The 26,839-nt window shown below is 42.5% G+C and overlaps 1 protein-coding gene across 2 annotated transcripts in view; it reads right to left on the bottom strand.

The window, feature by feature from the left end:
• The window catches only part of GSK3B (glycogen synthase kinase 3 beta), a 166,135-nt gene that overhangs the window by 98,233 nt on the left and 41,063 nt on the right, over positions 1–26,839 (bottom strand). For both annotated transcript variants that reach the window (XM_071560021.1, XM_071560029.1), the window contains exon 2: positions 5,885–6,078. In XM_071560021.1, coding sequence (XP_071416122.1) covers positions 5,885–6,078 — 194 coding nt within the window. The remainder of the gene's footprint in view (positions 1–5,884; positions 6,079–26,839) is intronic.

The raw sequence follows: 26,839 nt of genomic DNA, 5'->3' as shown, positions 1-26,839 counted from the left end.
CATGGATAACCAAGAGCTAAGGTCAACCAAGGGGGGGAATTAATTAAACCCAGTTTGAAGTCAGACTCTCACAGTGGTCTATTAACCACTGAGATTCTGAGAGCAAAAGATACCTCTCATTAATGTACAGCTTCACTTATTAAACATGCATGTTTACAGAAATGACACCTTCAACCACAAGCAGAGACACATAACCTATTAAAGAAACTGGGTCAACTTTTTATTGTTGAATGCATTGAACAGAAAAGTCTCTTGAAAAGTTATCAGAACTGAAGAACCTAAACACCTAGTCATTCTTCAATGGGAATTCTTCCTTGTGGTTTTACATTTTTCATGGGAGTTGCTGTGAATAAAATTGCTGTAATTAAGTTATTAACACAAACAGCAGATATGGCTGCTTTGAAAAATGATCTTTTTATCCTTAGCAGCTTGATACATTTGAGGCAGGAACTGAAGGAAAGCTCTTGCTCTGTCAGAACCATTTCAAACAGCTCACAAAAGCACATATACCCAGAAAAGTGAGAAAGAAACCAGAACCTCAACACAGACTTAATTTTTCCATCCTGCTGCTTTATTGGGTTTTAAGGCTCAGATTAACACTAAGACTTTACATATTAAAACCAAAACCAAACAAAGAAACAACAAATATGCAAATAGTCCCAACATCTCTTCCCTCCATAAATAAAAATAGGAAAGAGCACTCACTGCCTACTGTTCAGTGGCCTCAGCTTTATAATGCAGGGCTTCCCTTTTATGGACCATCACAGCTCTAGTTTGACACCCTCTCACACTCCAGATCATCTGCCTTTTTAAATAATTCAGGCAACTCAGTCAAGGGCACACACTGTTGGATTGCTAAACCCAGGAAGTCCCTGAACGATTAGACAGACTGGGTGGCATGAATGATTCCCATTAGAGAATTTGGCTTTCTCTTGCTGCACACTTCGTATCTGTGTGAGCCATTGACAGTAAATGCGATGCCCAACCTAGACTGTGTGAAAAGGTGCAGAAGTAGAGTATGAACTCTCTTCATCATTTAGATTTCAACAGCCTAGCACTAAAGCAGAAACATAAAGTGCTGCAATTCAGATATGAAGAACTGAACTATTTATTCTCAGTCAGCTGTGAAGTATTTCCAGCTATGCACACATTCATTCCAACAGGATTTCTCAAAAACATAAATGGAATGACAAATAACAAAAAATAGCTATTTCTGCTAATATGCCCGTTTGCTTATTATTAGTTTTTGCAGGATTAGACAGCAACATGACTGACTCTCTATCTGAAGAATATATAAATGAACATGCCAAAAAAAGCAGTGCAAGAAAATTTATGGTACCAGTATTTTCTTTTCAAGCATCACAATCAGGCTGTGTCACTTAAGGGCCTGCACAGTCACATGGATGGAAATAATTGAAAGTACTATGACTTACTTAACTGCACCTACAGATGCTTTGCATGAGAACCCATCATTATGAATCTGTGGGACAGAAGCAGAAACACAGCACAGATCTGAGAACGCTGGGTCATGGTCTTTTGGAAATTTTAGGATCTGAAAGGATTTTGGCCCCAAAAGCTTGTGAATAGCTGCCTTACACCATTTTTCAAAGAGAAACATCTCTCTCCCACTGTGAAACTTTTAACTGAAAAAAGAAAACAACACCCTGAATATATGACCCTCCGTAGTGACAAGAGACAAATTCAGTCATCTCACAGACTAAAGGCAAACAGCACAGAGTTTGTGAAGCACTTACTCAAGTATCAGGTATTTGCCCAGAATTACAGTGCTTAATTCCTCGTGCTTAATACGGAGAACTAATGAAGGTAGAACTGCAAACTGAAATTAAGCATGAATCTCTAGATTTTATTTGTTCCCTTTAACCCTTGCCACTATCCCTAGCATACCAACACTGTTGCTCTGCATTACACAGAACTCCAGACACACTCATTTTAAGATCCAGAGCAGTTCAGAGACCTTGCTTAAATCAGTCATGCTGAAACTGCACTGCCAGGCTGAAGAACCACTGAACTGCAACAAGGAAGTAGAACGTGACCAACTATCTTCATCACCACAGAAACTATAAGTGTCAACTCTTCAGCAAAGATTTTACACTCACTTCTTTTGGTATGGACCAGTGCTGCTTCCACTTCAGCAGAGGCTCATGAGAAACTTGTCATAGCAATGGAAAAAGGGAAAGAAAGGCAACCCCACTCTGGTAATTCCAGCTTTCAAGCGAGCTTTAAACCTGGACAGAAGTATCTCAGCTTCCTGACAGAGATCTAAAATTGGCAACTGTGGTGCATTTTCCAGATCTACACAAAAGCCTCCCTACACATTCACAAAATGCAGAAAGAGCCTGGAAGTTACACTCTCTAGGGACCTCCTAAAATCTCTGAATCATGCCCTTTATGTTTCAAGATTTCCTGCTGTTTTTCCTAAAAGTGGCTTTTTTAAAAAGCTAAATCATGACAAAGGAATGACTCTGCATGTACCAAGATAAATGCAACAGGACAGATAAGCACAGAGATAAGCAGGGACCAGCTAGAACTATACAGCTGAAAGGTTCGTTCATGATTTAGATTTCAGGAAGCCACTTTCATACATCACTCTCTCTTGGTACCAAGAAATGAAACGTGAGCAGTTCAGATCTATATGGACTCTGTGAGAACTGAAGCAGCTACCAGCTAAGAACAAGCAAGCCCACATCTGCTGCTGAGTGGTAGGGAGGAAATCATTCCCTAGGAGTTCACACAGGACTTTCTCACAGAACGCTGGAGATTCACCTGGGAACAGCCAGGATGTTTCATCAAAACACCGGACTTGTGAGATATGGATTATAACCAATTAGGATTTGTAGTTTGATGGTGTGAGATTCAATTTAGCCAATAAAACGTAGCCTTAACCCTACATAAACTGTGTGCAGTGTGTAATAAATGGTTTTCACCATAAACCTCAAAGGTTTGTCGTGTGAAGTCCTTTGCCTCTGCATATAAATATTCTTTAACTCTTCTCTTGCTGCTTCTCCACCACTGGGATCACTGCAGGCAGGTATTTCTGCAGTGCCCCCACTCTTCCCTCAGAAATTGATAAAGTTCATTTAAATCAAGCAAGCTGCTGTCACCTCTGGCTGTCTGCAGTGGGTTGGTTTTCCCCCCTCAATCATTGCTGAAGCAGGGTGGGCATTAATGAGAGGGAAGTGGCAGATTCCTTAAGGAACTCCACTGGCCAGGCCTTGGATCGGGGCTTGGGCAGCCAAGCAGGGATGGCAACAGCCCAGTGAGCTGCTCAGCACAGCTCAGCTCTCTCACACAGGAACTGCTCTGCTCCTGCACTGCAATCACACTGTGCAGCCACAGACATTCACACTTCTTGTTCTTGGATGTAAACTATATGGTCCAGCACTTACTCCCTAGAACAGACATCCCCAAAAAGTAGCACACCCTGAAGTAATTGAACACTATTCCTGATATAAGATACACGTGTCTGGCTTCCAAATCTGTCCAGGCAGAGACTTTCATCCAGACTGCAGGAATTTACATCTACTGCCAACAGAACATACACTTCCAGATCAGAATGAGAAAAAAATGCAAGGAGTAAACTGATAGATGACAGGACAAACTAAGGAGCTGAGACCAAAGGGAGATGATGCCGCGCAGTCAGGATACAGGTTCAGCATAAGACTATGAAAAAACACATAACTTGGTTACTACTGAGGTATGACCCATGCAAATTATGAAGTTTAAAAAAGTATTTTTAAATTACTGCTATCTAAAACTACATGTGGACTTAATAACCCTAAAGAAGGTGTAATCAATGGTTAAGGGCTCCAGGTATTGGATGTTCTCAGCTTGTATCATCAAATGTAGACAATTAGTTCAGAGTCTGAACTGGAAACACCCTACTTAAGATTTTCAGTTTAGCTTTAACAAAAAGAGGACTAATATTCAAGAGATGTATTTTTTTTCAAATCACTTGAACACTCAAAAATAAAAGGATATATATTCAGATAACAAAATGTCACTGAACCAACTACCAAAGTAAAACCAACCAAAGGCCTACATTTTATTCTAGATGTCCAAGAGAGATTCATTATAAAAAAAATAATATGTCCCAACTCTTAATATCTGATGGTCAGGAACAAAAATGTTGAGCCAAGTTTTCATTTTGACACACTACACAGCCCCAGAGTTATGAGACTAAAAAAACCAGACTGTGGTCCAAAGCACCTCCTGACATCTACCAAACATGACATGGTATGGGAAATATCCTGGCCCTCCCCCTAAGTTTATGCCATGGGAAGAGATGAAGAAGCCCCCCTAAGCGTGGCTAGGTCTACAGCTTCTGTTTTCCCTTTTCTGTTTTACCTCTTCCATTCTTCTAAAATAACACACTCTTACATCATATTGCAAACTTCGCAAGGACTGACTAACTTAAACTCATAATGTAGTCCAGAAATAATTCAGATATAAGAACAATGGAAGAACTTTACATGCCTTTCTCAGTTGGAAGCAAACAATGCTGCATGACTACATTAATTTAAACATACCCCTCATCTTTCATTTTTTGTCTAATGCATCTGTGATATGCTGGTGCCTGTGGTGATGACAGCATCAAATTTCATGACTAAGGAAAAGGCACACACCAGGGTCCTTCAAAACACTTCAAAAGAATAATTTTGTTACCAAAACATGTCAAAATCCACCAATATTACCAGTGAAGCTGGTTGTGCATGAAGACTGTAAAACCAAGGAATGATAAAACCAGCACCTTTGCTATCAAGCACTGCTTGCACAAGTTGATCTGCAAGTCACCTGACTATAAGGGAAAGCTGTCAAGAGCATCAAGCAGCAAGCAGAGACTAACAGCAGTGATGAGTGGCTGATGGTCCCTAACTTTCATTTGGTTTAAGTGTGTCTGTATGTATGGCCAGACTCCATGAATGCAGATTTGGGCAGGGCTCTCTCTCCCCACGTGGGTGTGCCCTTCCAGCCTGCGCAGTGGATGTTTTAGGTGAGGCACAGTGTGCGCAGAATTGGCCCCACCGTTTCAGTCCTGAGGTCCATTTGCCACGGCCGAGCGAGCTTGGACAGTGACAGGGAAGTCCTTGGGACTGTCACAGCCCCACACTATTCCCAGGAGGTCTCCCATCCAAGTACTAACCAGGCCTGACACTGCTCAGCTTCTAAGATCTGACAGGATCAGGAGTCAGGGTGGCATTTAACTGCCTTATTTGGTTTAAGTATCACCAGATAAAAGTATTTCTCTTAGGAAGGCCACTTGCTTAGAATAAAGAGTCACTAGTCTGTTAACACCAGCCAAGAGAGAACACATTTATAAATCTGGTAACAAAGAAAAGTAACTTGCCTTCAGTCCAAATTGCCCTGGCCTCAGTATTCCTTATCTCCATACTTGGCCTTGGGAATTTCTGATTTATTCAAATATAGCCTTTCACTTTATAGGTGCAATAACTAACAGTAAGGCCCAAGGGCTTCTCTTTCTTCCACCAGTTTAATTACTAATGACTGGAGAAGAGTCTACAGTACAAATAAAATAAGCGTATGACAAGCTTTTCTCTTGTTTCCACACCTCCCTGTCAGAAGAATCTGGTCTGCAACCTGGAAACAGCGTAACATCAAATCAGGATTTTTAGAGTCCCGCTTTGCACTAATCCAAATAATCATAACAACAGTGACTGACTGATTTTCAAGTTAAACTATACCCCTTTAACACAGATCATCTGTTTAATCTTTAGACCTGAAAATTTCTCTGTGCATTTATGTGCTCCAATGAAAATAAATTGAGAAAATCAAAAACATTGCCATCAAAGACATGGAAAGTGAGAAAACATTCATGAAAATATTCCAAACTTATGCATAGGCTTACCTTAAATCTTTTATCCTGCAGGACTTTCTTAATGGCCACAAGCTCTCCCGAATCACAGAGTTTGGCTTGATACACAACACCAAAAGATCCATTTCCAATCACCTTGGTGTCTGTGTAGCTCACTTCTTGTGGTCGGTCCGGACCTTGCCCAGGAGTTGCCACTACTGTAGTCACCTTGCTGCCATCTTTGTCTCCTGGGAAGCAAGAGATAACAAATGATCAAAACACATGCCTGAACAAGATGACCAACAAGACTGAAACAGAAGAGGGTTAGACAAAGATTTAAATCAGCATGTGTATTTCAATACTACAGAGAAAAATAGAAAACTCTGACAAAACACAGTGAAAACACTGAGCATATTTTTTACCAAAATACATTGAGTGGTAACAGTTTTCACCAGATTATTGCTAATGCAGACTTGCTTTCCAGAGCAAATAATTGAGAAATAAAACGTAATGCATGAAGAAGTCAAGCACTTATTCCTACATCTGATTATAAAGTAAGTGGTATTAAACAGTGTTGTTTGTATTACCGAAATGAAGCATTTTCCCGTATTTTCCTATCACTGAAGAAACCAAAGTGTCAGCACAGCTGCCAGAGCAGCACTCTAACCTTCACAGGCAACAAAAACCAGGAGCACGGAAAGTTTGTTAGAAATCCACCCACACATAAGGCTTCAGCTTGCAGACACCAGGAAACAACCTGTGTCAAACCTGGCTGTGTGGACCTGATGCAGAATTCAGGCTGCAGCACATGGGCAGTCCCGCTGCTCTGTTTTTTCATGCCTGGACTTCCTTGCAAAGAAGGGAGGCACTTGCTGGGGCAGGGGAAAGAAGGGGGGGAAGGGCGGTGATGGCAAGCACTTCAGTAGCATCTGAGCGTGAACCAGCACACGGACAGACACACGTGCTCAGGACGGAAGGTCGCGCTGGCAGCTGCACAGACGGATGTGCTTCGGTGCAGATGCAGCGGCTGTGGCTTTCTGCAGTCCCCAGCCAACCACACACGCACTTTGCCAGCCCCCTTCTGTCAAAAGGCCATGCCACTATTACATACTCTCAGCCTGACTGTCATGATCAACATCACTTCACCTTGTGCAAAGTCTGATTTTGTCTGTAATAGGACCAAAGCTTTAGGCATTTGGGCTCTGGGCATTTATTGTCTTTCAACTATGACGGCTCAGGTTACAGAACCAAACAGGGCTGTAAAAACCCCCAGAACCTGCTGTTCCACAGCAGTCACTGCAATTCTACAGAAACTGTCTGTAACTACCTGAAGGGAAGTTCTAGCCAGGTGGGGGTTGGTCTCTTCTCCCAGGCACTCAGCAATAGGACCAGGGGGCATGGGCTCAAGCTCTGCCAGGGGAAATTGAAGTTGGAGATCAGAAAAAAATTCTTTCCAGAGAGTAATCAGGCATTGGAATGGGCTGCCCAGAGAGGGGGTGGATTCCCCATCCCTGGAGGTTTTTAAACTGAGATTGGCCATGGCACTGAGTGCCATGATCTGGTAAAGGGACTGGAGTTGGTCTAAGAGTTGGACTTGATGATCTCGGAGGTCTTTTCCAACCCAGTCGATTCCATGATTCTATAACTGCACTGCAGAGATGCTCATCACATCTCATTATTAAGAAACCTTCCCTTCACAACCTTCCCCATGTAGTGTCTTCCAGACCTCCACTATTCATGCATTTAGAAAAATCTTTCCAACAGATAGCTCAATGTCCTTTAGCAAGTGCAGTTTAGGTGAAACACTCCTTTTCCTCCCAGAGGGCATGGAAAATTATGCAGCTCCCCCTGCTCTCTTTCCCCTCACCATCACCCCCTCCAAACATAAGAGGGGCTGTTGCAAAAAGGTTATCATGATAGAAAAGTTACTTCTCTTTGGGGAACCTCTCCCCTCAATGCTAAAACTCCCTCAGGTATGGTACCAAAAACCCAACTCTGCAAAGGAAGCTTATCTGAGCTCTGCCCAGCACGCTGGGGACTCTCATGTCCGACTTACAACACACTTGTTTGTCCAGCCCAGCACAGTGTTTGCAGCTTGCGCAATGCTGCAGCCTCATGATCAGTCCGTGTACCAAACTCTCCCCTGCAGAGCTGCTGCCTGTCCAATCCTCATCCACTTTCCCTATGCACACCTGATAGCTCTTATCAAAGCCTCATATTCTGCATGTGTCCTGGCTGAACTGCAGACAAGGTTACTGCTCACTCTTGCCAGCCTGTCATATCCTTCAAGCACAGTCACCCCCAGGAGATCCATTCCATGATACTACATTAATTTACCAAACAATTTGGTAAAAACCTGTGAATTCTGTGAGACTGCTTAAAAGCCCTGCAAAACTTCATGAAATATCTCATCCAAATTTTTTTCTTGAACCTCCTGTTACACTCAAACAAAATAAGCAAATCATTTTGAATGCCTTTCAGGGGAATTCTGGTAGCCCACTGTTTTCCTAGACGTCTCATGAGAAATTAGTTTGAAAAGTTCAGAGTCAAGATACACACCTCTACTACTACTTCTGTACCTACAAAATTCAGAAGGAAAGTAGGTTGGCTTCGCTTGACCTGCTCCTGAAAGGCCACATTAACTGCTACTCATCTCTTATGTCACCTTTTAGGTTCTTAGGAATCGTTTGCTTTTATGACTCTTAAGTGCTCCATGAAACGAACTTCAAATCAAAAATAAATAAAGAACATTAGTGCTAAGGGTGCCAACTACTTGCCAAGCAACACAGAGTAGGTATAGCCCTTCCCCAAAATAGTCATGAGAAGGTGAGATACAGAATATATATACAAATACAGTGTGTCCAGGTGGCCAAGGCCAATGTGATCCTCGCCTGTACCAAAAATAGCATGGCCAGCACGACCAGGGACCCTCTCCCACAAATTCCCTGAATTTCAGGCCACTTCAAGTGTTTTGTCCCCATGTGGTACTACAGCCACCTGGCCAGTTTCTCCAGAGCTCAAATAAGCAGCCAGTTGGGTTTACACAGTTTCCTGTAAGTACACAGAAAACCAGCCCACTGCTAATTGAAATCCTCAGTACTTTTAAAGTCCAAGCAGTGACACTTTAATCACTACACCAAGAATTACTTTGTTTCTTTACCAAAAAGTTACAGAGCATTAAACCTCCGAGCTGTTTCTCCCAGTTTCCTTCTTTCAATAACAACTCTTGCAAACCCATCAACAGAAGACATCATAATGCTCCAATGTTTAAAAAATTACGCTTAGAGTTTCAGATATTCTCCACTACGGAATAGTTGAACCTGTGGGACTACAGGGGTAAAATTTCCCTTGCAGCTTTGGCAGTACCATCTTCAGTACCTCCAAACAGACTCCAAACAGCCAACACCAAGAAGCACATTATACCACGGCCAGCCTTAATGAGAAGCCCAGACACTCATCTCATCCCCTTCACCTCTTACGGTGTGATAAGCAGGCAATGACGAACACACAATACCCTCAACACCTTTGATTGTAAGGTCCACAACAGAACTAGGACATTAAAAACTAAAGAAGCAAGGGCCAAACATCAAAATACTAAACAGCTCTTACAGCACAGCTCACATCAAAAGAGTCACCGGCATTTGTCCAGGAGCTGCAGCTCTCTGGGACCCACAGCAATACTCTTTACTGTAACAAAAAAGCAAATTCATATGACTGTACAACCGTCATCTAATGCCAACTACCTTTGTAACACCCAGGATAGAAGAACAAGTAAAAATAAAATAGCTATCACACTGCAGTACACTTGTATTTTCACTTGCTACAAACTCTTAGAGCATTTCCTCACACCATATTGAAGCTTAACATCCATGAAGTGGGATCTGGCAGGTTTTTTGATGAAGGTGCTATTACAGAAGTCTGATGTGCAATTGAAAACAAAAGCCAGACACTGCGATTTCCAAATGCTCTGATCTCTCCAGATCACTTTCTACTTTTAGCCAAGATGGATCACATGGGACAAATCAAGAGCTTTAGTAGAAGTCCACGGTTTGAAAGCAGAAAATACTCAGCAGCTTGTGGGAAGAAAAGAATATACTCCACTTATAAGATCACAGCTTATCAGAGGTCAGTGCAAGCTTTAACTTCCAGTATCTTACTGTAACTTCAGAATGGCTCATGTCATCATTTACCTAACGCAAATGGCCTCTGACACTTTCAAACTCATTCTTAATTCAATTTTGTACACTCAAAGAAGTTGAATATATTCAATTCTGTCTTTTGTTTATACAATTTACCAACTTAAAACAAAATTAATATGGATCAGTATTATTTTAATGAAATACTTGTAACAAGAGGCAAGCATATCAGAAGGGAAAAAAAAAGTGGCAGGTATTTTTGGTTTCACCCAGGTGAGGTAAGGGATTCTGCTACTTGACAAGCATTTTGGCACATAAATACCCTGCCAGCTGCAGATTCCCACCACCAGCTCAAATAGCTGACTGTTCTGTAAGTGTATTGCATGTACACTGTGCTGTCATTCAACAAAATTCACTTCAGCCCTCAGAGACCATGAAAGGCATCCTTTGCTATTGATCAGAACTTCCCACATACCTTCTACTGAATGGGCCTGGAAAAAGTCCAAAATTGTGTCTGCCCTACATCCCTTTACCTGTTTAGCTTCTGACTGAGCAGTACAAATGAACATTAATGAGGATACAGTCAGAGATCTGGGATTCTTTTTCTCAACTATATATATATATACCCCTCTTCCTCCTCTTCTAGATGTTGTACAGTCAAAGGAAAGGAACAATGAATTAGCAGGATGTTTACACCAGCTTTATTCCTACTTCAAATGCAAGCTCAATCCTTTGTGCTGTCTACAAACTCCACCTTTTCCTCTTTCTTTTGACTTTACCTATATCCTCTTGCTTCCCTTCTCCAGCTGCTACACTCCTCTTGCCAACATGCCCACAGAACCTTCCATTACATGCTATTTAATCACAGAATCATAGAATTGCTTGGGTTGGAAAAGACCTCCGAGATCATCGAGTCCAACCCTTGGTCCAACTCCAGTCCCTTTACCAGATCATGGCACTCAGTGCCATGGCCAATCTCAGTTTAAAAACCTCCAGGGATGGGGAATCCACCCCCTCTCTGGGCAGGCCATTCCAATGCCTGATTACTCTCTCTGCAAAGAATTTTTTTCTGATATCCACCTTAAATTTCCCCTGGCAGAGCTTGAGCCCGTGCCCCCTTGTCCAATTGCTGAGTGCCTGGGAGATTCAGGTTGCTTTTAAGCCCTAAAAGAAAACCTCACAGACCTACAACAGACTTTCTACAACATCTGAGGTCATGTAGCTGTCTGTCTTCACTTACCTCAGGGTATCTTCACTGACCTGTTTCAAATCTCAGTGTCACCTCTCTATTAAGATATTGCTCAAGATTAAGTAACTATTGACTATTCTCCCCCTCACCGCACTGTTTCGATCTTCATTTGCTCAATACAGTCAGCAAGTCACTCCCACAGAAACCCGACACTGCTGGATCCAGCCCCTGCCGATTGGATTAGGTTACCACCAGCAGCTGACACAACTACCTAGAAAGAAATGAGTGACCAGAAGGGCATGGAAGTCCATCAGAACTGCACTGTCACTTTTCAGTCACAGATATTTAAAAGGTCAAAAGATCTGACTACTTTGTGAAACACATGTTTTAATAGAACGCACAAGAAAAGTCATCTGCTCGGAGCTAGTGCTGATCATCAGACGTGGCTATGAAAGAAAACACCTGGCTTAGATATCTGTCCATGGCATGTGAGGGAAGGAGCAGGTCAGCAGCTGCTTTGAAAGCTTCAGTAAGTGGCCAATGTACACTTGAGGAAAGATGCTGTCAGCAGCAGAAATCACTGCTAATTTCCTTTTTCTAATTATTTTTCCTACTATGTTTTTTTAAAATTTAGTTTAACAAAGAGCTAACATAACTATGAGTCAGTACAGGGGAGAAGGTATAAAACTGTATTTATGAACTGCTTTACTGGACAGTTTCCTTTCCTCATCAGTGAACTGCATAAATGTTATCTGCTGGAAGACAGTAAAAGATAGAAATTCTAGAATCATATGGAATTAAAGAATGGTTCGGGTTGGAAGGGACCTTAAAGATGATCTAGTTCCAACCTCTCCAGCATCAGCAGGGAACCTTCCACTTGATCAGGTTGCTCAAAGACCTCCCCAGCCTGGCCCTGACCACCTCCACAGATGAGGCATCTGTAACTTCTCTGGGCAACCTGTTCCAAGGTCTTAACCACCCTCACAGTAAAGAATTTCTGTATCTAATATCAACCTTTCATTTTGAATCCATTCCCCCTTGTCCTATCAGTACATGCCCTCGTAAAAAGCATCTCTCCAACTGTCTTGAAATGAACATTCATGAACCAAATCAGAAAAACCTGGAACTGAAGAAAGGAGTCTTAGAAAATACGTGTTCTGGTTTTAAATTTACTCAAAACAAAAGGAGTCCTTGAAATTCCAAAACCAGTTGAGGTCAAACACTGAACAAAAACCTGTAAGTGTGCCAATCATCACCCAGGTAAGGCAGATACATTCACTAAATACATACACACACACACACACACAGACACACACACACACACTTGTTTTAGCACAGGAAGTGTCATCTGACTTCTTGACTGTAATCAAATACTGCAATAAATGAGTGGCCATCGGCCACTACTTGAGATCAGAAGAGTCTCATGGTTTGTATCCAAGCATTTGGGAAGGGCCTAGCTAAGAGTCTGATAAGTGACTTTTGAAAGGAATCAGAACACTCAGAGAACTTCGAAGAGAGATGGGATGATTCACACAATCCTGTAAGTTTGACAACACTTTCAGCTGAAGCACCATACCAGTTCCTTTGGTAAGGAATGAAGAAGCAGTGAGGCAATTTCTAGAGATCAGACTGTCAGACTCCATATAGTTAAAGAGACTACAGGTTCATTTGGAAAAGAGAAGGAAAAAACATCGATGAAAAACCACTGTGACTTCTACAGGGCTTCTGACTTACCATCACATCCCAAATTGCATGAATGGCCAGACTTGGCGAACGCAGATTTGGGCAGGGCTCTCCCCACGTGCCCTTCCAGCCTGCGCAGGGGATGTTTTAGGTGAGGCACAGCGTGCACAGAACTGGCCCCACCGTTTCAGTCCTGAGGTCCATCTGCCACGGCCGAGCGAGCTTGGACAGTGACAGGAAAGTCCTCAGGACTGTCACAGCCCCCGGTACTAACCGGGGCTGACCCTGCTGAGCATCCGAGATGTGACGGGATGGGATGGCAGGGAGGCATTGAACTGCCAGGGGATGGTCCCACTGAGACTGGAACTCAGGACCTTGGGATTCAGAGTCCAGAGTGCTCTCCTTTACACCACGGGACCGCCTCACATGCCAAATTAATAAAGCAACAAATATATAGAAATAAAAGTGATTATTAATCAGATTGTAATACACTAGCCCATAGGTTTCAACATAACTAAGATCTAATAAAATACAGCAGGAGGCCCCACCAGCATTAATTTTTGCCCTCACACTTACTGCTCTTATGAACAACGTGAAACAAAAGCTATGAAGTTCTCAGACATAACATTTAGAGGGTCATGCACAGCCAAATCAAGTCAAGCCATCAGAAGAGCAGAGTCATCAGCTCTGACTTGCAAGACACCCCAGCACAGACAGAGGCACACGTTGCTACCGAAATCTAAAGCAATCCTTGGATGTACAAGCAGGGGAACATCAGACAGACAAAAAAAAGAAAGAAAAGGGGAAAAAAAGTCTTTCCTATTTCACACCCATTGAACAGCTACTGAAATAGTGTGCTCACTCCTGACAGCTAAAATTCAGGAGGGATGACTCAAACCAGTACAGATTCAAAAAGAAGCCTCAGATATCATAAGGTCAGAAAAAATACATTACTTTGAATGAGACTTAATAGCTCAATTTAAATCAAAGAGAAAGCTGGAGGATTGTATCTGAAAGTCTATTTAAGGAACAGACATTTCAGAGAGAGCTCTGACTGCAGGTGGAGGACACATCTCAAATAATGACTAGAAACAGAAACTGCAAGAGTTTAGGACAGAACTGTGGGTGGACAAAATGTAGAAAAACAATTTCCTTATTAAAAACTCTGAAAGAAAAGGTTATTTTTGCAACACAGATTTTTATTTTAGATTGGAATCTTTTCTTAAAAAAAAATATTGCTGAACTGTAACTCCTAGGGTTGAACTAAGAAAGCCTGCACAGGATGAACATGACAATTCTCAGGGTCTTAAGAAGGTCAGAAAGGTTCAATACCTACATAAAACATTTCTTTCAACTCAGCACTAATGCAATGGTGTCATAGCTCAATATCGAATATGCTGCTTTCTACAGCAGCCAAAATCTGCATTCAATTTAAACAAAACACAACAAAGTGATAAATAATGAAACGGTGAAGAATGAAAGGTCATTCTTTGGCTTTATTGTTGATGACCAAATGAAGACAGTTGCGGTTCATTACGTGTCAATTCACTTCAGTTCATTCCCAAGACAAATAATGAGGAAAAATTTCAACAACTAAGGTAAGAGGCTTCTGAAACACTCCACTCTGAAATCAAAGTTTACATTGTCTATGGCTGGACATAAAGGAAGGAAGAAAAATACTCATTCCACTTGCACCAAAATGACAGCAGTGCTTTTTGCATGTCAGTCATGTTCAAAACCTTGCAGAAGGCACAACCCTGCAACCTTAAAACACAGCTGGCAACTCGACATTTTGCTCAACAGCTTTGAAAATGGCAATACAAATTTGAAGCACCAAGTGCTACATTTATACAGGAGAGAACTAAAAAAATAGAGTAAGAAGTAAGACACAGTACCAGTGCCTGACTTCTGTCTAGTAAAATAAACCATATTATCACTACAAAATAAGCAGTAAACAGTTCAGAAAGTGAACATAACTTTATTATAAAAATGCAACTGTGTAACTCAACTGATCTCTGTCTCCATTGCTTTTTGAGGTCAGTGTGTCACTAAAAAAAGAAACTAAATTCATTTTCAGTGAACTGTAACAAGAAATGACATGACTCATACGACTGTATTTGATACAAGAAACACATGAAAGTACATCAAGATGCAGAGACATTTCCCCCCTATTATTTATCCATTGGGGCCAGGGGGGAATCATGGAATCAACTGGGTTGGAAAAGACCTCCAAGAGCATCAAGTCCAGCCCTTGGTCCAGCTCCAGTCCCTTTACCAGATCATGGCACTCAGGGCCACGGCCAATCTCAGTTTAAAATCCTCCAGGGATGGGGAATTACCCCCTCTCTGGGCAGCCCATTCCAATGCCTGATTACTCTCTCTGCAAAGAATTTTTTTCTGATCTTTAACTTCAATTTCCCCTGGCAGGGCTTGAGCCCGTGCCCCCTTGTCCTATTGCTGAATGCCTGGGAGAAGAGACCAACCCCCACCTGGCTAGAACTTCCCTTCAGGTATTGGGAATTCCAAACTAAAATTTAATGGAAGGAAGGGCATCTGGATTTACTGTTCAGGCACTCAAAATGACACTGGAGCTTTAAGTCTTTCTTTACAGGTAATCATAGACTTTTAGAGGGGGCACTCAATTCACTGTCTTTGAAAGCTTAATGCTAAAGACTGTGAACAAGCCTTCAAAAATTGAACACGGTGCTGAGCAGGTCCCAGAACATTCACATGACAAGCTTGTTATCCACTACAAGGCCATCTGAAGTTCTAAGGCACTGATTTTCTACAGGTTTTTATACCGTAACTAAGGAAGTCAAAGTGAGCACAGCAGAACAGGCCACACAGTTGTGCTACTCTAATCCAGCACAAACTTGACTCTGAACAGTTTAAAAACAAAATCACAAGAGGAAAAAGGATGGGAAGAGCCCTGTTGATCCAGCCTGGCTGTCTATCACACTGACCATCAGATGACCTCCCGGCCCCAGCCCTGCAGATGGGATTCCAGCAGTCAGCTGCTCACACTGACCACGCGAAATCCCAGCAGGTTCCCGGCCCACTGATTTTTAAACCAAACAGCTGAATCCAGAAGGGATGTTTACTTGCAGTGTCTGAAGAAATAATCTGCTGGTAGATGTCCTTCCTACCACTGTGTAAGGTGGCACCCACACCTTCCTGAGGCACATTCAAGATCTGTGTTAACCTTCTCTCCCATTAACACAGAACTTGCTTCAAGTACTTTCTGTCATGGCAAACACAGACCAAGACAGTAAATTTTTAAACAGGAAAGCTTTTCCAAACTGCAGTTAATGCTCAGGTGGGGCGAAAACTCTGCCCTATTCCCTTAGGGAGTACCATTAAAAGAATTTTTTTCTGTGACTAAACAAAATATCCACCAGAATACTTATATTTATAGTTCTGCTTTGGAAAAAAATACAGAAACATATAATTACGGTAATCTAAACACTGGCTGCCAGTGGGGTTTCATAAGCAGTCTCATGCTTGTTAACAAGTTATTTTTAGTAGGCACTCTTTCTGTTCTCCTCTCTCTCCACCCACATGCAGAAAAACCCACCGCACAAAAGTTATTTGGCTACAAAAATCAGCTTTAAATTCAGATAAGGTGATTCCAGAGATTAAGAACCAAGTACCAAAGTAATTGTAACAGATTCTGTTTTTATAATCTTGGGTAAGGTCATTCCTGGCTCAAAAAGCTCACAGGTTAAATGCAGCACAAGAGGCAAGGACAGAGATAGGGAGTGATTAAAAACAGTAAGACATCATCATTCTGGCATAAGACTGTGGCCTCAGTAGTGTCCCACTTTGCTATACAGCTCTGAGCTACAATCATAGAATCATAGAATCGATTGGGTTGGAAAAGATCTCCAAGATCATCAAGTCCAACCCTTGGTCCAACTCCAGTCCCTTTACCAGATCATGGCACTCAGTGCCATGGCCAATCTCAGTTTAAAAACCTCCAGGGATGGGGAATCCACCACTTCTCTGGGCAGGCCATTCCAATGCCTGATTACTCTCTCTGCAAAGAATTTTTTCTGATCTCCAACTTGAATTTCCCCTGGCAGAGCTTGAGCCCGTGCCCCCTTGTCCTATTGCTGAGTGCCTGGGAGAAGAGACCAACCCCCACCTGGCTAGAACTTCCCTTCAGGTAGTTCATTGCTAGCTGAGAAATTCCACCTATACACTACTGGGATTTCTGAGACGAAATTTTCTTTAGTTGTTCCTTCCTCTTACATGATCAGAGAACATGATTTAGCCAATATTTGCCAACGACAGCTCCAGCGGCTCAGCTGACAGGTAATAACTTACAAACCCCCTGTAACTGAGCCCTGACACGGCACCTAAGTTACAAACAGATCGTATTTACCCACTTGTTAGTGCCATTCAACAGTTGACCCTCAACAAGTCCACCAGTGTCTTCCAGCAAGGCTGATTAGCAAATCCATCACGGCCACGACTGACACACCTACTTTAACAGCACTGTCACACACTGGAGATCCCCTGCCCCTTGAAGACTAACAAATGATAAACAGCTCATTTGGGGAATTCCTAGAGAGCCTAAAATCCTGCCATCAAAATATCTGGTATGACCTGCAAAACTTTCACTCAAGTCGTTTCTTACAAACTGCTGAAGTAGGAGGCTGCTTGCTGAAGACCTCCCTGGCTTGGTTCTTACAGCATTTGTCACAGGTTTTGAATCCAGTTAAACGTGGGTGTATCACCGAGAGATCTCTGACCCCTGAGAACAAACATCATCACTAGTTTCTTCCTTTTCACTCTGTTTCTGCATCCACAAAGATGTTTCAAATCCATAATATTGTCCCATTTAAGCAAACCCCACAAAACAGCAATCTGCAGTAACTCCAAGTTGCCAACACCCTCCCTACCACACACTGCAACAAATTAAGAGCATCTTAATACATCTTAGAGGGAGTCTCTAGTCTTCCACTGGGGTTTACCTGCAGAAAACATGTTTCAAACAGTGCTTAAGTATGAAGTGTGAACAGGACTCCACTGTGCAAGGCACAGCACCAGGAAGGAGGGAAGACCCTGAGATTGGTTAATTTGGGTAAAACTTGGTTGTAATAATGGGTTCAATCCCCTGTGTGGGCCATCAACTTAAGTGTTGGACTTGATGGTCCTTGTGGGTCCCTTCCAACTCAGAATAGTCTGGGATTCTGTGACCAAAGAGGAAATAGGTTAAAGAAAGAAGACAACAAGAGGAAGGTAAAGAACAGTGAAGAGACAAGTGAAGGAAAAAAAACCAAAAAAAATCCCAAATACTCCAAACCTAAAAATGCTAGCATCAAAAAGTGGAGAGAAGCAGAAGCAAGAGAAGAGAATCAAGGAGAGAAGAGAATCTGGAGCATGACTGTAAGCAGATTAACACCCAACTGAGAGACCCCACAGATGAGTTCTCCAAGCACATGAAACACTCACTGTCAGCACTTCCACAGGAAGCCCAGGCCAGCAGAGCCCCCAGATAGTTCTCTGTGGTCTCTGCAAGCCCTGCCAGACTGTGGAGGAACGAGCAGGGCAAAAACCATGTAGTTCCACATCTGCTGGAGTCTCCTTGGCAGGGTCTCTTCTACTACCCTGCTGCAGTTATGTGTCACAGCAGCCAATCCTTGTCACAAAGCTGCACCCTCAAACTTTGAATGTTTGGCCTAAAAAAAGAAGAGCCATTTCTGTATTTGTAAGTATCACAGGTGGACTTGAAAACCCAGGTACAAAGAACAGTAAGACCTGCTTAACCTGCAAAGTCTTCCTGGCAGGGCATAGCACCAAGCTCTCCTCCCAGACAGAGCCCTGGATTCTAACCCATTTTTCTACTCTCTGAAACATTGGAGGACTCTGCCTTTCCCTTTGCAATTTTTCCTTTCTGTCAAGGACTCCATAAGTACGTTCTGTCCTATCAGGACTGAGATGCTTCCTTACTCTTCAGCCTCACTGAACACAGGACAGAAATACAGCATGTACTTGCCATGCTGTTCTCTCTACCATCCAGAAACAGCGTCTCGGACCCAAGAGACAGGCCACAGAGTGAATGAGACAGATCAAAATCACAGTGAGAAACAGGCTGTTTGGAACCTGAGACAGTAACCAAAACCCAAACAGAAAGACAGATGAAGCTAGTTACAAAAGTGCATCCATTTGGTGCCTATGTTTTAAGATTGGAGGAGTAAGAGAATTTCCAGCTGTTCCAGAACCAACATCCACTTGGTGTGGGAAGTACAGTGAAAAAAAAAAGTCAAAAGTGAGTAGCAGCTAATCTGGATCCTTCAAGTGAACCGTGACCTATGGCTGAATCACTGTAAGACTGAAAGAGGCATTGCAACTGTTTCTCCAGAGAGCAAAATCAAGTTGTGCTACAGTGTTCAATTCATGCTGCAAGCACAGAGCAGCTTCAAGAGACGGCACAGCCCACGCATCTATCCCAAATTACTGCTTTAGATTACGCCACAGAACTGCACAGAAATGGAGCAAGTCAGTTTAGGTTAGAGATGGTTTTGAATTCGAGGAGAACGTTATTTAAATGAACATTAAGGAACCGTAGCCATGCCGTCAGTGCACTGCAGATATTCTCCATGGCAGGAATAGCTATCTTGGTGAAGGAGCTCTTATTACAGATGAGGCAGCACTTTAGAAGCCAGATGCATAAGTTTTTCACCACTGGCAGGTCCTGCTTTTTAAAATTTATTTATTTTTAAAGTAACAAAAATAGTACAGCAATAAGAGAACTAATTGTTAGACACCTCTAAAGCTATTTAAGGTGACCAGAGAAACTACAGCTCGTTTTCACATTATACACAATTTGATCAAAGTGGGGGCTACTGCCAAAGAAAGACGGTCTTACTTCCTACCTTCTTACTTCCTACCTTCATGTTCCTGCCACAGCAAATCTGGCAATCTCGTAGCCCGAGGATGAGTCAGTTTAGCCTACTGATCTGACGAAACAACCCATCTCCAAAATAAAGCAAGCCTCAAATCAGAGAGCTGAACTGACTCATCCTGAGGACAGCAATCGCTAGATCTGATATGGGGAAGAGGCGAGAACAAGGCTGTTCCTCACCGCCTGTGCTCCCAGGAAAGCTGCGCTGGGATGACACAGAGCCCCACCCTTTGAGTCACCGGCGGAGCTGCAGCTGCACAGGAGGCTGCGATGGAGGGAGGGCAGTCCTGGCCCTCCCGGCCCTGCCCGTGCCCTGACACCGCCCTGCCCGGGACCGTGAACCACAGAACTGTGCTCTGAGGGGGAGCTGGGTCAGAACTGCTCCTGGAGGAACAGAACTGTCTGCCCACAGCAAGGCTGGCGGCGCAGGGAGATGGGAGCAGGCAGGAAGGCCAGAGCCATTCCTGGGGACAGGCTGAAGCAGCCGCACTGCAGGGTTGGGTGAACCAAGGGGAGGAATCTGGGCACCACAGCCTCTGCTTTCTCAAAGCAAAATACAAGGGCATATTGTCAAACAACGGGAAAATACTTCAACTATGGCTAAAAAACAAAGACAAACAAAAACACTTAAAAAAAAACCCAAAACACTACACAACACCCACCCCCTCCAAGTTACATTACCCAAGCACAGACATTTCTTCTAGAGAGTAACTACGGTGCCTTAAAATACATCCTTTAGATAAGAGAAAGTATCATTTTTTCCTGTGGCTTCTTAAACTTATTAAGGTGGTGAAGGGACTGGAGCACAAGTCCTATGGTGAGAGGCTGAGGGAGCTGGGGGTGTTTAGTCTGGAGAAGAGGAGGCTCAGAGGTGACCTCAGCACTGTCTAGAACTACCTGAAGGGAAGTTCTAGCCAGGTGGGGGTTGGTCTCTTCTCCCAGGCACTCAGCAATAGGACAAGGGGGCACGGGCTCAAGCTCTGCCAGGGGAAATTGAAGTTGTAGATCAGAAAAAATTCTTTGCAGAGAGAGTAATCAGGCATTGGAATGGCCTGCCCAGAGAGGGGGTGGATTCCCCATCCCTGGAGGTTTTTAAACTGAGATTGGCCGTGGCCCTGAGTGCCATGATCTGGTAAAGGGACTGGAGTTGGACCAAGGGTTGAACTTGATGATCTCAGAGGGCTTTTCCAACCCAATTGATTCTATGGTTCTATGATTTAATAAGTTTGGTTTTCCACAGAAATAATGCACCTACTTCACTAAGACTGTTCCCCCACGAAAGGGCAATAATATAATTTAAACTACAGAAGGTATTTCCAAATGTTTTAATGAATATACAGGTGTTAGTAAAACAAAATCCCACAAAATGGGAATTAGTTTTCTCCACTAAGAAAAACATGAACAAAAGTAATACTTCTCTTAAGAATGAGCCCACACATCTGGGGATTTAATTCCCTTCTGTCAGCATATGATCAGACTGAGGCTTCCAGGGAAAAAAAAATCTACAGACACAGTTGAAATTTTCAAACTGTTCCTGTAATTGTTCGCTAAGGAAGACTGCTGGGGCTTGGAATCCTAAAATAGAGACAGGTGTCTGGTAACAGAGAAAGGATAACACTGTTTTAGCAAAACTTCCTCTCAATTATGTAGGTAAGAAGAAAAATAACTAGCAAAACCAAATCTTTTCCTCATTCTGCCACTTTCCAAACAGGACAAAGCCACTATCACTCTTGAAGATACAATGAAGCAGAAAATAAGCAATACTATGTAGAAGACACACCTAAAATCAAGAACAAATTTTAAGACAATAAACATTTCCATTTTATGTATCTGCAAAAGTCGTACACCTATGCAGAAGTGGAGGTTTTTCAAGGGCTGCTCTTCCAAATCTGTATAGGTTTTGAAAGCACCTGAGGCTTTTTGCCAGCAGTGCACCAAGTTTTCTTAATTAGAAGCTTGACTGCCTTTGAGAGAAGAGAAAACAGACTGAGGTCTCAACACTGTGAGCTCTTCCTTCTCTTTCTACATATACCCTCAGCCTTGGAACCTCAGGCAAGATAAACCAGGCATTGTGAAACCCAGACTGGGAGTACATGCAAAAGGTTTCCATTTGCAGAAGGAGGTAAAGGAGCCTAAAATTTCTCTACTGCTGCTATGACTGGAGAATATTGGCAATGCTTTATGTGGGTCCAGGTAAGGAGGCTACTGGCAACAAAGTAACAGAAACATCCTTCTCAGAGAAGAGCAAAAACAGAGGAGCAATCGAATGTTCTTGCAGACAAAGGTTTAATTACGTGCCTCACAAGACAGGAACTAACAAAGAAAGCACTTTGAAGAACACGATTCCTTTATTAGAAAGGCTCATATGAAAGAAAGATACTCAAATATGGTATCATCAGGATGGAGAAAGCACATAACAGAGAAAGCATGGGGCCATCCATCCCATTTTTGTAGAATCAGTTGGGTTGGAAAAGACCTCCGAGATCATCAAGTCCAACCTTTGGTCCAACTCCAGTCCCTTTACCAGATCATGGCACTCAGGGCCACGGCCAATCTCAGTTTAAAAACCTCCAGGGATGGGGAATCCACCCCCTCTCTGGGCAGCCCATTCCAATGCCTGATTACTCTCTCTTGTAAAGAATTTTTCTCTGATCTCCAACTTGAATTTGTCCTGGCAGAGCTTGAGCCCGTGCCCCCTTGTCCTATTGCTAAGTGCCTGGGAGAAGAGACCAACCCCCACCTGGCTAGAACTTCCCTTCAGGTAGTTCTAGACAGTGATGAGGTCACCTCTGAGCCTCCTCTTCTCCAGGCTAAACAACCCCAGCTCCCTCAGCCTCTCCCCACAGGACTTGTGCTCCAGTCCCTTCACAAGCCTTGTTGCTCTTCCCATGTCTTACAGCAGCAAACAGTAAGTGCTTAAGAAAGTGTAAAACAGGACAAACTTGCAGGGACAGCCATCCCAGCACACTCTCCCAGATCCCAGATACAGGTGCTTGGAAACTTCCTAAGCCAGAGGTGGTATCTCTGTATTTCACTTTCTGACTCTGCAAACCCAGCCCAAGACCTGAAGACACCACACATAATAAGCCAACCAACCATTTCTGAACAGTTGCAAGGAGAAGGGACATCTCCAAAGTGAATCAGTGTCAGGACCTCCAGTTGACAGCTGAAACTTTATCTCAACATCTACAGTAGCAAGTAGTGACAGTTCTGTTCCAAGTTCAGAATGGCTATAAAGGCATGGGCATCCTACACAGCATCCAGGCACTTCTTACTACAGGGGATTATTCTTCACCTTGTTCAGAAACTCATTTTTCTGAACCTCTCCGAAATGGATAGAAACATAATAATGCAAAAACAACTGATGTCTGTGAATGGACTAAATAACGTAAGATCAGAAACACTTAGCATGAGTTTGGGAACAAGAGAAGGTCACAATAGAAGATAAAGATCAACTAGCATTGACTAAGAGTTGAGAAGAAAGTAATTCTTGAAAAGGAGCATATAGAATATGCTTGAATGCTTCCATTTGGGCTGAGACAGGAAATAGAGTCTTGAATAGAAGTTATTTTCCACAGTAGCAGCCACTCATCCACAAACCCACAGTGAAATTACATTAAGACACAACAGCCTGGCACTGTAGCACAGAAAATGAATGCATAAATCAAACTCATCACAGAAGGATTTTGTCAAAGGCAAGATGAGACTCATTAGTTAAAAAGCTATACCAAAACCCAACAAAAAGCAGAAAAAATTGCTCATATTTCAGCTTAAAACTATTACAAAATACAGTAATCTTTTTTCTTGTGTTAGTAAAAATATTCTTCTGAATAAACATGTTTTTACAATAATCAAATCAGTAATTGTCCTTAATCTGCCAAGAAATGAACCCAGGATTCTGTTTTCCTTTACACTTGCTTGTAAGAAAACATCTAATATTTCGCTTCAGATATTTGAGAAAACTCAAACAGCACTACCCAATTCAGTGTGTAATTAAGGAGAAACAGCCCTTTTCTCAGTATTTCCTTTGAAACATGTCATTGAGTTGGTACACAATTTTGAAATTAGTGATGTTTTCAAAATACTTATTTTCTCGGTAAGATGACCTGAAAGTAGGATCTTTTTATTTCAAATATGTCCCCTCCACTTTGCCACATCCAAAGAGACTGACAGCTAATACATCAGATACGAACTACTGGAAGCAATGCATGTCACCTGCACCAGAAATGACATGCAATACTGACACAAATTAAAACTTTGGATATTTATATATTTTGCTCTTTATCAGAGGTGGTTAATATGTGGGTTCACCAAAAGCAGATGGTTGGGAAAACTCAAATTCACCCCTTCCCAATCCCACAGACTCTGGCAATACTGACATTACTGAAAGATGGGTCTTTTAGTTTCATAAGTGATCGTCATCTATTCCAATGATGGATCTTCATCTCCGTTCACTCTTAGCTCACCTGCCAGAGCAGCAGAATTATTCCTCAGAATCTAATGAAGAAATGCACATAAGGCATCACACTTGCACAGGATGAATACAAATTGGCTTCCTGCGTAATTCCAAGTACTTCAGAAGGTCTCCTCATCGCTAAAGAACTTAGACACAAAGTTATGTCTCAAGAGTGGAAAGCCAGGGCATTTTATTATAGAATTAGAAACTGTATCCTGAGGAGAAAATGCCCTTCGTCATTACAGGACCTGTGGCCTTTAAGACTTGGAAGCACAAAGTTGTTTATGCAACAAGAGAACTCTGTCAAATTAGCTATTACAGTCATTTCTTAGAACCAAGAATTCATTATTTCCTTGATAGATTCAAACAGAAAGATCTACAGCTAAGAGAAGAACATATTTCCAAAACACAGACTTTGAAAACTCACTGTAAACAAAACAATAAAGTGTCTTAGGTCTTCATATTGATCTAAGAAAAAACACTATGTAGAAATACATCAGATACCAGAATAAACAGGTGTAGAATTCACAAGTTCCTACACAATTAAAAAAAAATCCATCCTGAGAATATCACTGCAGTTGTTTTCAACACAGTAAATAATGTACATACTGGATTTTAATAGTTCTCAGTTACTCCTTTCAATTTCACAATCCACCCTCCTCCTACCATGTGCCCCATCAGATACCAAGTCCCCACAGAAGCCACACGGGACAGATCGATGCAACACTGTCTACAAAATACGCTCAGATTAAGAGAAAGATCTGTGGTCATGAGCAACACAACTCAGACAATCCATGTTTCAAAAAGGCACCAAAACATTATGAGAAACAAAAGATTTAACAAGAGTTTCCCCTTATGACAAGAATTGTTGAATATACAGATGCTTGTAGGCTCCCAATAGCCAAGCTGGACCCCAGAGTTCCATAGACATAATTCCCACCTCCGTCATAATGAGGGGTTCAGCTTCAGCACTAGAACATTCTTACAAAGAATGTAACCACATGCTGGTACAAGGTATTTCACTTTACATGTTCTTTTACCTTCTATTATTTCAGCTTCAGCATCAACGGGAGCAATCTGAATGCAACATAGAGGTTAATTCAAGCAGAAAAGCAATTTGCTGTCTTCTCTGTTTCCTATCAGGATTTAATAATGACTTACTGTCACCAACACAAGTCTTTCTAGATCCAAGCAAGGAGTTCAACATTCTATTACTGTACCCTGTGGCCACAAGTCAGCATTTACTGCATATTACAGATTTGCACTTCAGCAACGACACTGCCTCAGAAAAAGGGAGCAATGAATTTCATGAAAATAATATCACAACGTCACAGCAGCCACAACTGCAAAGCATTTTTGTGTGAAAACATGGACAGAACTCCTAACCTGCTGGTTTTACATATGAACTTACTGGTTTTACACAGAGCTGATAGCAGAGTTGCATGCTGCCTTTGTCTGATAGCTCACTCAGATTAAAGTCTCCCACACATTGCAGCAGCTTATTCCTCTCCCCACTACTGTAATTCATCACTACATCATGCTGATGAAACTGTTTGTGTGGTTACACCAAAAACATCAATGCAGGAAAGGAAACCAAGCTACAATTTTTAATAAAGAACAAACACCTGTAAGTCTGGATCATCTCCCTCACAGCACAACTGTGGGGAAAAACTGGCATGGGGGTCTGAAGAGGCCAGGGTGAGCAGGAAAATGAAACCAGCCTTCTCCACCAGGAAAACGGATGTAAGTCTGTACAAAAAAACCCCAAAAAGCAGCAAGAGGGAAGAGGTTTGCTAGCCTTAACACAGATAATGGCCACTATCAGAAAAGACTTATCTTTAACACAAATGCTAGGAGTGGATCAACAACTGTTTTTTTTTTTATTTACGCATTTATGCAGTATTAGCTTACTAGAACTGCACAGATGAAGCCTGGAGAAGAGGAGGCTCAGAGGTGACCTCAGCACTGTCTAGAACTACCTGAAGGGAAGTTCTAGCCAGGTGGGGGTTGGTCTCTTCTCCCAGGCACTCAGCAATAGGACAAGGGGGCACGGGCTCAAGCTCTGCCACGGGAAATTTAAGTTGGAGATCAGAAAAAAAATCTTTGCAGAGAGAGTAATCAGGCATTGGAATGGGCTGCCCAGAGAGGGGGTGGATTCCCCATCCCTGGAGGTTTTTAAACTGAGATTGGACATGGCACTGAGTGCCATGATCTGGTAAAGGGACTGGAGTTGGACCAAGGGTTGGACTCGATGATCTCGGAGGTCTTTTCCAACCCAATTGATCCTATGATTCTGTGATTCTATGTGCCCAGTTTGGGTCCATTATGCCCTATAACATAACAGTTAAAAGCCTGCAGAACTGCCCCAGTTGTAACTGAGCTTCCACTTTGCACAACCCAAACCTATGTTTTGGGGCATACTGAGTCAGGAGAGGTAAGCTTCTTTCAAGTACTTGGACAGCTGGTCTAGTGGGCTCTCCAAAATAAGTCTCCTGTCAGAGTCTTAGGAGCTCCAGACTGGTAAATGCCATCTCCATCCATGGCAAGATTTCCAGTACTAAAGGCATAGCAACCAACTTGCTGAATAAATTCTCATTGGCAAAGAGAAACCCGGCTGGCACTTCAAGCAAACAGG

Source organism: Pithys albifrons, chromosome 1 (genome assembly GCF_047495875.1).
Source record: "Pithys albifrons albifrons isolate INPA30051 chromosome 1, PitAlb_v1, whole genome shotgun sequence".
NCBI classification, from domain to species: Eukaryota; Metazoa; Chordata; class Aves; order Passeriformes; family Thamnophilidae; genus Pithys; species Pithys albifrons.
The sequence above is the reverse complement of the archived record's forward strand: the minus strand, read 5'-3'. Positions and strand labels throughout refer to the sequence as shown.